The 12,138-nt window shown below is 37.6% G+C and overlaps 1 protein-coding gene and 1 pseudogene across 2 annotated transcripts; one reads left to right on the top strand and one right to left on the bottom strand.

The window, feature by feature from the left end:
• Positions 1-308: 308 nt before the first annotated feature.
• On the bottom strand, positions 309-8,279 carry LOC137745885 (uncharacterized). Of its 2 annotated transcripts, none has more exons than XM_068485920.2 (19): positions 8,100-8,279; positions 6,870-6,979; positions 6,480-6,635; positions 5,938-6,003; positions 5,727-5,816; positions 4,807-5,106; positions 4,518-4,615; positions 4,221-4,256; positions 3,970-4,090; positions 3,635-3,871; positions 3,365-3,460; positions 3,166-3,231; positions 3,009-3,047; positions 2,798-2,932; positions 2,249-2,610; positions 1,905-1,998; positions 1,587-1,778; positions 1,220-1,338; positions 309-827 (listed from the first exon to the last, which is right to left on the bottom strand). In XM_068485920.2, the coding sequence occupies exons 2-18, from the start codon at positions 6,966-6,968 to the stop codon at positions 1,240-1,242; spliced, it is 2,286 nt and encodes a 761-aa protein (XP_068342021.2). In that variant the 5' UTR covers positions 6,969-6,979; positions 8,100-8,279; the 3' UTR covers positions 309-827; positions 1,220-1,239. The 2 variants fall into 2 exon arrangements, with proteins under 2 accessions (XP_068342021.2, XP_088537228.1); XM_088681102.1 differs by having other exon boundaries at positions 676-836; positions 8,100-8,273.
• A 35-nt stretch (positions 8,280-8,314) lies between these two features.
• On the top strand, positions 8,315-11,243 carry LOC137745439 (uncharacterized; annotated as a pseudogene).
• Positions 11,244-12,138: the final 895 nt, after the last annotated feature.

Genomic DNA, 12,138 nt, shown 5'->3' with positions numbered 1-12,138 from the left:
CACTTAACAAAGTTTTTTAATAGAAAGACTAAAATAATGGATGATGAACATTTTCAAGGACCGCTTCTATCGATTTTAAATCTCAATGATCAAAATTATGTGTTATGAAAATCTCATTTTGGCTAAAAACATCAATCGAAGAAGCGGGATGCTCTTACACAAACGACATCGAAATCAACCCGGATGCCAATGGCAACCAAAACAAGAAGTGAAGCATTACAAAAACGAAAGAACAGTCCCAACTCGTACAAAATTATATATACAAGGTAAACAAAGTGAACAAGAAAAACTACCAGTCAATACAACAATTTCTAAAATGCAAAATTGGGATTTCATTTCGGTAAAATCTTTCAGAAAATAGAAAACTACACGAAGGAGCAGCACGAGGTGAACGGAAAAGAAATCTGGAAATGAAGCAGAATGATACTGTCTTATTCTGTGAAACAAATTATAAAAATTCCTTTCACAATAGAATGTTCTATGGCTAGGTATCGTACCCGACAATATAAATCTACAAATCTTTCATCACCTTGTGCCTAATCCGGCTCTTCAGAAGTTTGAAGAAACTTCATGTTGATTTCTCATCCAGTCGAAAACTCTATGTACTGTCACACGCAGACAACCAATTGACAAATCTGCAGCGTCCGCATCAGCAACAAAGATGATGATGCTCCCTTGCCCAACAAGGACTAGGCTAACCAGAGCCTTCTCGGGAAGATTTGGGGAATGCCACTGGATTCAGCAATCAATTGGTTTTCAAACTTTACAAGTGCCACGAGCGACCCCAGAATAATCAATGTTTCTCATTATCTTAAACACAATATCACCTGCAAGTACTAATGACAAACCTTTGAGGTACAGCTCCGTCTCGGTAATTAAGTGGCACAACATTTTTAGGCCAACATCAGTTTTTAAGGAAGAGAAAAGGAGCCATGTTCTAAGACATGGCAATATTGGTTTTTTCAGGTAGATAGAAGTGTGCATTAAATTTTGAAGGCATAATAATAAATGTCTATTAGTAGCTACTGTCATTCTCACCATCTATAGAAACATATATAGATATATACATGTATCCTATATTTATTTTTTATCCTTGTAGATCACTATATACTGCTTAATAACAGTTACCGTAAGTGAAAAGGCATTTTTTTACTACAAATTTACAAACGATCTGAATGCATCGAAAACTTGCACATTAGCGAAAACAAAGGCACCTCACCTCTGGAATCTAGCACAAAATCACCTGCCCTGAATCACCCTGTAATTGAGAACCAGATCCTCAGATTTCTTCCATATATAAGCCCGCACCGTGGCTAAGCTCATGTCTGGGGACAAGACCTGTGCATAACAAAAGGATAGGTAATAACCAATAGCAGTCACAGAACTAGTAAATTGCATATAAGTTCAACCAAGAATACATTTAGCTGCTAATCCCAAAAACAGAAAAAGCATTTACCAGTGTCTTAAACTTTTAGCAGTTATAGTTTCGTTAAATTTTTAATTGCCACAAAAGAATCCTACTAAACAGTTAAATTGCTAATTACTATGCATATGATTACGTCCATCCAAGATGTTTGTCCACTTGCCTGATTGTTACACAATATCTCTATAGAAGGCTTAAGCTTTTGCCATGGCTTCAATCCAGATCGGAAAGATCCATCTCCTACCGATGAAAGCTGCACTGGCCCTCCAGCAAGACCAGGAGCAAATGTTGCATCAGGATTGGCACTATCCAATGGTTTGTCAAGGACCATCTTCTCAACAACATAATTAACTACCTGCATAAAATTTCCCGTTAGTAAAGTATAATAAATAGGATAAATGTGTGCGCGCGCACACATACAATAATGAGTACTTGAAGAACTTCCATCCATTCATGAGCTAACATGAAATGCAGAATTTACTTTATGGATTCGTAAAATACGAGGGGCGCTGAGTTTCCCTTGTGTGAGGATCTGGACAGTTGAACCTTCACATGGATGTAGATAAAAACTGCACCTGAAAAAAATTAACAAAAGAATATTTCTTTTATAAGATAATACAAAAGGACATAATATTTCAAAAATAATGCCTTCACTAGCAAATTTCTGTAATTGTTTAAAATTCAACATGCACAATGTTAGTTGCAAATTTCAGGCAAGTAATTCTTTTTTTAACACATAAGCACCATAGTCTACTAAAAACTGAGAAGAGAATTTATTAATCTCGGGCACAAAGTAAAAACTTTCTACTAAAGCAAGGAAGTTACTTGGTATTTTCTCTAGGGGGTAGCCGATTATTCAACACGCAATCGAGACACCACCAGGGAAAGTCCTTCTCATCTTCAGTACCATCTAAGTCAGTGATTTTCTTCCTCCATGGTCCTCCCTGAGAGCCCTCAGTAATAATAGAAGGAGGGGAAGTTGTAGAAAATTCGAAGGGAGGATAGACCATTGAATCATTTTCAGTATTACTATCCACCTCAATTCTTGAATGGGTAATACTTCTAGTAGTAATATCCCTTGCGGATGACACATCCCCATTAGCTGATGCTTGTGATCCAAGTCTTTGCTTTCTTTTCCCCAACCAATGAGCCAAGAGCCCTTTAAGAGTTTCTCGTGCTAGATTAACCTGAAGAATTACAAAAACTTATTTCAACAGATATATTTATTTTCTCAAACAATTTCGTCATGGGGGGTTAAAAGAGATAAATCGGCTGACTTGGCATAACTAATAAATGGTTAAATGTCATAGTTAAGGAAAAAAAAAATACAGAAACCATAGAACCCACAAAAAAGGGGGCGAAAAAACATTCTACCTTGTCATCTTCAGGTTTCCCCACAATGTTAAGGTCTGCTGAATACATCTCTGCCGAAAAGCATTGCGGGGTATCTAAATGTACGGATAAACTTCCAAGTCTGGTATCCACAGTGAACCATGCAGGAATGCTCACCTGAAGCAATAAAGAAAACACTATAAAAATCCATCAATGCTGTCAAGCTGAAATCATTGTAGACTAGGAAGCATACCATCTCAAAAAGCTCTTCTTTTTTCTCCTCAAATTTGACCTGTATGGTACACAATATAAGTACAGATGCTTATAATGTTCCTCATTATGGCATTCGCCTCTAACACTATTATATAAATCTAGTTAGATAATAGTGTACAGGAAAAAAAGACTATAACCTTTCCATAATCCTCAATGACAACACCCCTCGTAATCTCCCACAACTTCACTGAATCAGCAGTGTCCTATCAAGGTCACATTGGTTCAAAATATTTAATTAAGCAATGACATACAGTTTGACAACAAAACTAGATAGTCAAAGTAAACTTTAAACAGGAGCATCATCATAATAACATATGAGAAAATCAACATGATTACCTTTGTCAAGACATGCCTTCTATTGTTTAATATTTCATGTTGCACTATTCCGGGAATTCCAGGAATCGTAAAAATAGGTTCTTTATTAACAGGGACCTGGAAAACATCCACAATAACATTAATCCCCAAAACTCAAATGTCTGATGACGTGACAAATATCAAATAAGACTGCGAAGAAAAAGGTGAATAGCTACCATGATAAATAGAGCATGGTACATGCACATGCAACAAGACATAAATTTTGAACATAAAGAACAAAGTAATACTTACTAGGGTTGATCCTTCTAATGACACCCTTGCTCTTGAAAAGGACAAATTTCCAGCCAAGAATGCACCACCTCTTTGAATTATCTTCTGGGGATTACTCCCTTCAGCAGGCCATCTATGAACTGAAGAATCTGTTGTTGCGACCCATATACTATCATCTTGTAAAGCCAACTGCAGAATGGGATGTTCCCCTGTGGAAAGCAAGAGACTCTCTCTTGTGGCCAAGTCTGTCAAGTATAACTGAGGGTATAAACAGAATTGAGTATTAAAAAAATGAGCAGAAAAACTAAACATCCAATGAGTTCTGAGAAGAGAATTTACAAGAGAACTCTACTCACAGAAAGATCTCTCCCACCACTATATACATGACTAAATGTTGGGGTACTGGCAAGTGCCCAAACAGAATCTGTATGCACAGCATAAGAATGCACACAGCGCTGCTGACCAAGATCCCATAGCCTACAAAACAGAAAGAATTTGGTGAACTATGTTCTCAACAAAATACCAACTTCCTATCACATAAACAATCATATCTTTCAACTTGCACCTAATGCTAATTGTTTCCATTGGAAGAGATGTGGGCACCAACCTGATCATTGAATCAGAAGATCCTGATAAGCAAAATCTGTAAAAATGAAATTAAAGAAAGAACACACTGTTAATGATTGTAACCAAAACAAATTGTATGAATATAGCACAGAGAACTACCCAATTAGATGAATAAATCATTCATTATCAAATCAAGGTTGTGACTTGCTTGTTCAATACATTTGCTGTATCATCTATAAAACATATTACAAACTAAACTATCAAGACCAAAAAGTTAACAGAAATCATTTTTGAAGTGCTCAACGAAGACAGCATATGAAAAACTTATCCAGCCAACCTTCCAGTAGAATCAATCAGCAGAGCCCTGATATTATCTGTATGCCCTCTTAGTTTCATTTTCTTTGAACCTGTTCTTGGATCCCAAACACGAACAACCTAAAGGGCATCAGGATATAATTAATAGTTAATGACACTTTCTGGTAAACCTCACACACTAGCTAGAAGACGAAAGTTAAAAATATTCAACCAAAAGCTGGTACACTTCTGCAGTTTATAAGAATGTTTCATGTCTTCGAGATAAAAATAATAAATTTAGGACACAGCCAACCCTAGACAACAAAATATACCTTCTCTGTTCCACCAGAGACCAGAAGCGATCCACTATCATTCATTGCCAATGCATAAACTGATTCCTTATGACCTTTGGCAGAGATTGGAACATATCCATGTGGCTGAGTTGTGTGCATGGAAATGCAGTTGCTAGAGCTGATAGTACGTAAACTTGTAATTGCATTTCCAGAACCATTGACAGCATTTGAACTATCATCTTCCATTGATTCACCTGACTTTGCAACTGGAGTAAGAGCTGCTTCAAGATCCCATACAAATACCTCCCCCCCAAGTCCACCAGAGGCAACAATAGTGCTCTAAAATGCATGACACTACAAAAGGATCAGAAACTTTCTTTTTCTATATCATATTCAAGATAAAACTATACAAATACATATGGAAAGATGTCCGTCCATATTAAGTGCATAAACTATTAAAAAACAGCAGAAACATTACAATTAGAACATAAGTCCCAAACAATCATGATTAATCAAAAGAAAGATAATGTCCCTAAAATGCCTATGCGATGCAGCCCACAAAGATGTCAAGTACTGTTTCTCTTCCAAAGACATCTACTTCACCCCTCTTATCTATAGTTTCTTTTCCTCCAACCAAGCCAAATAAGTGCAAAGACTAATCACCAAAGGGTGATCATCTGCTCATTAGCAGAATCCCCAAAAGAGTCCTCCACAGACACAGAAAATCACTATCTGGGCAGCATTACCTACCACTCCAAACACTTGTAGGAACTTATTTGAGATTTGAGAAGTTCAAATGAATGCAGAAAGATGCAATCTAAACTATCAGCATATTCAGGTCTTCCATAAGATATGCAACGATGCCACCAAGCAGAACTCGAACTATCAGCATATAGAATGAGTGCAATGACAAGACCTATGCATTCATAAGGCAGATGAAAATTTGATGAGAAAATTACATTTTTCTCTGCGGAAGCAAGGCATGTGACATAGTCAGAATGCTGACGAAGAGTTTTGGTACAAGCTCCGTCTGACATGCAATTCCACGTCTGACGTATCCATATGACAGTTGAAATATATAAAAAAATACAAATGAATCAGTTACAGCCATAAAGAAAACACAAGTTACAAAACCAAAACAAAGCAAAACAAAGATCTAGGCCAACGAACCTTAAGGGTGGTATCTGAAGAACAAGAAACAAGCGTATTATAACCTACAAGAACAGCATCATTAACCTGCACAACAGAAGTACTCTCTAAGTATAATTTTAACTTATGCATGCAGTACAGGAAAAAAAAGAAGTAAATATCACTTTTTCTTAAAAGTAATACAACGACTGTATTAAAAGGTGCATGTCTGGAGCTACGAACAATACAATGTTGATTCAAAAAACAGTCTAATATTGTGCACAACACAAGAAAGTTTGTGCACACAACATTCTTCCATTTCGTTTTCCCTTTTAACAATTTTTATGCTGATTGGTCTAGTTTAAACACCCTACATGGAAAAGATTCCAATATAAACTGACTCCCCAACCCTGCTTTATATTAAGACAAGAAGAACAAAATCCACTCAAAATTGAAGAGTAAGGAATTCTCATCAATTTCCATGAGAAAAGAACTCTCAAAATTTAAACATCTACAGACCTTAAATGGCACATTTTGTTTTAAATAAACAAAACTAGGTTTAAACATAGGAAGAAAATGGTTACCCAATCCACATGAGACTCAAAGGTTGCTGAACACGTAGCAGCACCTTCAGCCAGCGTCCATCTTTTTAGTGTGCCATCACGGCTTCCAGTAAACAGGTAATCACACCCAGACACTGATCCCTTAAGTACAGACAAAGAATTTATGCCGGCACAATGCTGCAGAGAGAAACAATCCAAACGTGGTTAAGCATCTATAATTTAACACTAACAAAATGTTTGATGCAAAATGCTTATGTAGGCAGATTAAACGAAAGTTACTATACGAGTTGTGCCTTTTAAGTCCAAAAGTGAGACATATACTTTAAAATGTAAAAGATTTTCTAACAAATAAAAACTTAAATACAGAACTTAAAACAGAAATCAGGAAAAAAAAATACAGAATCAATTCACCTTCGTGTCATCGGCATCACTCAACACATATGTTAATCTCTTCTCTTTACGAGGGCGAGTGGAATTGTTTGTGTTCCCTGAACTACCCACTCGGTGCATCGCATAAACAACTACAAAGAGAAGCATTAAAATTTAATAATAATAGATTAACAAATAAATGTAAACAATGAATTCCTATCCCTAAAAAGTGACGCTAATTTTAGAATATATTTGGTCCTAGCAAGTTTGTCAAACAAAAGGCGTTGTTGAAACTGTAAAGGTAAATATACCACCCGTCTTAGTTATCCACTTGAGTTTTTCAATACAACGAAGCATAACATAGGTGACATATCCAATATAGATGATGCAATAAATATGCTTTCTCGACATGTTAAGGAATATTCTATCATGTAATCAGTTCTCAACCTATGAGGAATTATTTGATGAACTTATCAATACCTTATGCAACTGCAACTGCAATGAAAAGAAATGAATTAGACACTTAAGAGTTAAAATCTATTAAAGTTGCTAATCTCCCAAAGAATGTAATTGGTACGTAGATTAGGTTTTACATGTCAAATGTAATAAATTTGACAATCCAACCTCTTCCCACTTTCTCGTGTGATATTGCCGGGAATCATTTTACAGTTTAATGTTTATTTACCAACAAAAACATTAGCTTTTAAAAATAACAGATGAAATGGTGATACTTCTTAGCCCTATACAACTCACAGCACCAAAAAACCGCAGAACCTCAAACTCCCCGACTGCCAAAACCCTCAGTTTTTATATAATCAACGAAACACACCATAAAACACATGTATGCCAAAAAAAAAAAAAAAAAAAAAACCCCGAAAATAACTGCTGACTATACAGAGCAATTCTATTCAATAGTTTTCAATACCGCCATTTCGACTAACCCAATACAACTTCGATTAGTCTCAGATTTTTCATGGAATCCGTCAATTTATCCAAAAATTCCCGACTATCACTCAATTTAAGCACCAATAATCAACTCAAAAAATTGACTAAAACAGATTAACCAGGTCACCAAGCCTACTATTAACCCGAACCTCAACCAGATTAAGACCTCAAAAACACAACCAGGATTAAAAAAAAACACAAAAACCCACTAATCATATTCGTATTTACCATTCAGATGATCAACTAAACTAATTACTATTCAAAATGCAGAGAAAACTAAAAATTAATACAAAAATTAGTGAAATTAACAAAGTGGAAAACCCTAACCTTATCAATCAGCGAAGAAATTGGAAGCTCCCTTTTTTTTGCTGCCCGTCGTCTTCTTCTTCCTTCTTCTTCTTCTTCCACTGAGTTGCGATTTCCGAGAGTGGAAATTTTTGGGTGCGGGTTTCGATTTTATTGTGGGCGAGTCCTTTGACTCGGTTTTTTGGGGTTCTGATCGAGGTTAATTTCGTCTTTTTGCGTGAGTATATGAATTTACGATGGGCGTGGACTTTAGATACACTTGCGGGTGTGCGGGTGGATCGGTACTCGCTTCGCTGGCGATTGGTTCGTACTGTGGGGCCTGACTGGGAAGAATACAGTTGAGTTACGAAACGGCCCCTGGGCCGATGTGGAAACGGGTTCGGACTCCGGTTATGGTAATGGGCTCGGACTCTATATATTTATGTAAATTTCCTTTTCTTCTTTTTTGATGAACATTTAAATTTCCTTTTGAATAACTTTTTTTTTTTTTGAATAACTTTTTACTAAGGGAATAAATACACAAGTTTCTTAACTTTATTATGGGCTCCTTTGTTTGGAAGTGTTTTTCAAATGTTTGAAAATGTTTTTGGTGAAATTATTTTTAAAACAAATTCTTAGTAAAAATGTAAGTAGATTCTAAAAAACACTTAAAGTACTTCAAATGTCATGCAATGACTTAGTGTGTCCATTCGTTTATGATTATTCAATTTTATTTCCATATTTTTGTAATGAAGTAGCTCATAATTTGGCTACGTTTACTTTACTTTGGGTGTCGAGATGAATTATTACAAATAGAGGAGACAGCTTTTAAGTTTCAGGGGGCCAAATGAGATCAAAATTTTAGAGGGCAAAGTAAAACAAATTATGAGTTCAGAAAGTAAAGTGACGACTTTTAAGTTACAAATAGCAAAATGAGATTAAATCGAATTACAGATGTGTAGCTAAAAATAAGTGAACTTAGCATTGATGGATACTTTGCATTGGAAAGTATATAAAGGAATTTATATTCCTTTTGAGTGATTCTATTCTGCTTTTGTGTTGTTACTTCAGCCCTTGGTATTCCTACGTTGTTGCCATTCTTGAAAGCCGTGTGTCAAAGCTAGAAATCGTGGCAACCACGGCACACTGGAATCAAGATTGTTCAGCAGACTGTCATTTCAATCGGGTGTGCTGTTCTTCCCCGCTTGAGGTCTCTCGTGGAAATTATAGGGAATGGTCTGAGTGATGAAAATCAGGTGGTCACTGCTCTCTCTATCTCTCTCTCTTGTTGCTCTTGCTGAGGCTGCTGCCCCATACGGTATTGAGAGCTTTGACTCAGTGTTGAAGCCTTTGTTGGAAGGGTATTAGATCTCACCGTGGTAAGGTTTTGGCTGCCTTCTTGAAGGCAGCTGGTTTCGTTATTCCCCTCGTGGATGCAATGTATGCTAGTTAATATACAAAAGAAGTGATGGTTGTTTTGATTGGAGAGTTCCAGTCTCCCGACGAATAGATGAAGAAAAGTGTGCTTAAAGTGGTGAAACAGTTTGTAAGTACAGGAGTAGAGTCTGAGTATAAAAGAAGTGATATTCCGCCTGAGTAGTTCAAAAACTTCTGGATTAGAAGGATGGCTTTGGAGAGGAAAAACTACAGGCAATTGGTGGGAAACAACTGCGGAGATAGCAAACACAGTGGATGCTGCTGATATAGTGGGGGAGAATTGTCGAGGATCTCAAGGACGAGAGTGAAACGTATAGGAGAATAGTTATGGAGACAATCGAGAAGGTGGTTGTGAACTTTGGTGCATCTGATATTGATAGCTCGGTTGGAGGAGCTTCTCATTGACAGTGTCCTATATGCTTTCCAAGAGCAGACCAGTGACGATGTTAATGCGATGCTTAATGGATTTGGTGCAGTTGTGAATTCTCTTGGGAACCTTCCTCCGATTTGTCGTAACACTAAGTGGCGCTTGAATAACAAGGGTGCAAAGGCAGACACAAGCTACCGATCTTATTTCGAGAACTGCTGTTGTCATGAAGCAGTGCCAAGTGGAGCAAATGATGGGTCATCTTGGTGTCTGTCTTGTATGAATATTCGGAAGAAGAGTACCTAGAAGGCTAGAAGTTCTTGGATCAATTCTGGGAGCGCTGAAGGAAATTGTGAACGTTATTGGTATGACAAGGATGACACCTACTATATGACTCCATGTTGAAAAATAGGCACGAGAAAGTCCAGGAGAACTGTATTGACCTTGTTGGTCGTGTTGCTGATCGCGGTGCTGAGTTTGTTCGAGCAAGGGAGCGGATGAGGATCTGTTTTGAACTTCTTGAGATGCTTAAGGCCCATAAGAATGGTATCCGGCGTGCTACTGTCAACGCTTTTGGGTACATTGCTAAAGCCATTGGCACACAAGATGTCCTTGCCACTCTACTGAACAACATCAAAGCGCAGGAGCGTTAGAACACCCGTGGCAGTTGCGATAGTAGCTGAAACCTGTTCTCCTTTAACAGTACTTCCAGCACTAATGAACGAGTATCGTGTTCCAGAGCTTAATGTGCAGAATGGTGTGTTGAAATCGCTCTCTTTCTTGTTCGAATGCATTGGTGAGATGGGGAAAGACTACATCTACGCAGTGACCCCGTTGCTCGAGGATGCCCTCATGGATAGAGATATCGTTCACAGGCAAACTGCAGCTTCTGCTGTCAAGCAGATGGCTCTAGGAGTAGCAGGATTGGGATGCGAGGAGGACGCATTAGCCCACTTGCTGAACTACGTCCGGCCAAACATATTCGAGACATCCCCGCACGTTATCAATGCTGTCATGGAAGCGATTGAAGGGATGTGAGTGGCGTTGGGTGCTGCTCTCCGGGGGCTGTGTTCCATCCTGCTAGGAAGGTTAGAGAGGTGTACGGGAAGATTTACAATCGCTGTATATCGGAGCTCAAGATGCTGTCGTCGCGTCGTACCCATTGCTCGAGGACGAGGAGCATAATGTATATACCAGGGCCGAGCTAATGACGTTTGTATGAGCAGCTGCTGCCGTAAGTTGGGCCCCTTTTGGTTGCTGTAGTTTTTCTAAACCAGTATACGTTACTATGCTTATGTTCAATATTTCCCTTATGCTACAATGGGTTGAAGTTACGAATTACAACCCGAAATTGCCAGTAACCAATTAGTTTTACGGTGGAATCTCATTTTTTGTCGTGGTATCAAAGTATGTTAAACTTTTATGTTGGGCTTAACAACTTACGTGCTCTTATATTACTCAATGTGCAATGTGTAAGGTTTGAATGGTGTCATAGGTGAGGTGTTTTGTAGAAGGTGTGATACATCGAAAAATTATTAAACCTTGCATGGATTTACCTCTTATTCGTAATTTGTTGTAGGGTGAATACTCAACTTCACCTTCTAAGTCACAGTTAATTAAGAAGCAACTTGCGACCTCACTATTCTTTCATTTGATCTCATGCACTAAAAATGTGTCATCGGATGTGATATCCACTGTTATTTGAAAGCTCGTAATTTCACTATTTTGGTTTGTCCTATAAACTTTCAAATTAAACCGATTAAGTTGGTTGGTTTGATGTCAGATTGACGGTTGTTTTGACCCATTTAATTAATATAAGTAAATTGACACATCTTAAAATATTAGTGTGACTGATAACCAAATTCAAAGTCGAGAAGCCACATTAAAACAATGTTGTAACATCAGAACAAGCGTAAAGAGAGAAAAGTTGTGAAATTTAGTAGGATGATGGAAGGAGGATAGTGGTGGAGGGAATGAGATCCAGATCCACTCCGGGTCTATGTTTTTAAAGTTATCGGATCGAGAGATCTAGACCGTTTAAGAGAAAGAAAAAGAGATCTAAACCGCTAAAGTTTGAATTTTTGTTATACGAGCAAGTGGTATGGGATAATGAGATGTCATAAGATTGAAATTCAATGATACAGATCTCCAAGTCTGCAGTCTCCGAACACAGAAACACAGAGTGCATCCCAATCCGTTGTGGAGTTGTTAAGGTTTGGTGGGGTATGTGTTAACAACCACTAAAAAATGGTTAAGGTTTGGTGGGGTATGTGTTAA

The sequence above is a fragment of the Pyrus communis genome, chromosome 12 (genome assembly GCF_041283825.1).
Source record: "Pyrus communis isolate YQ-2024b chromosome 12, ASM4128382v1, whole genome shotgun sequence".
NCBI lineage: Eukaryota > Viridiplantae > Streptophyta > Magnoliopsida > Rosales > Rosaceae > Pyrus > Pyrus communis.
Note: the sequence above shows the minus strand (reverse complement) of the source record. Positions and strands in the feature narration are given on the sequence as shown.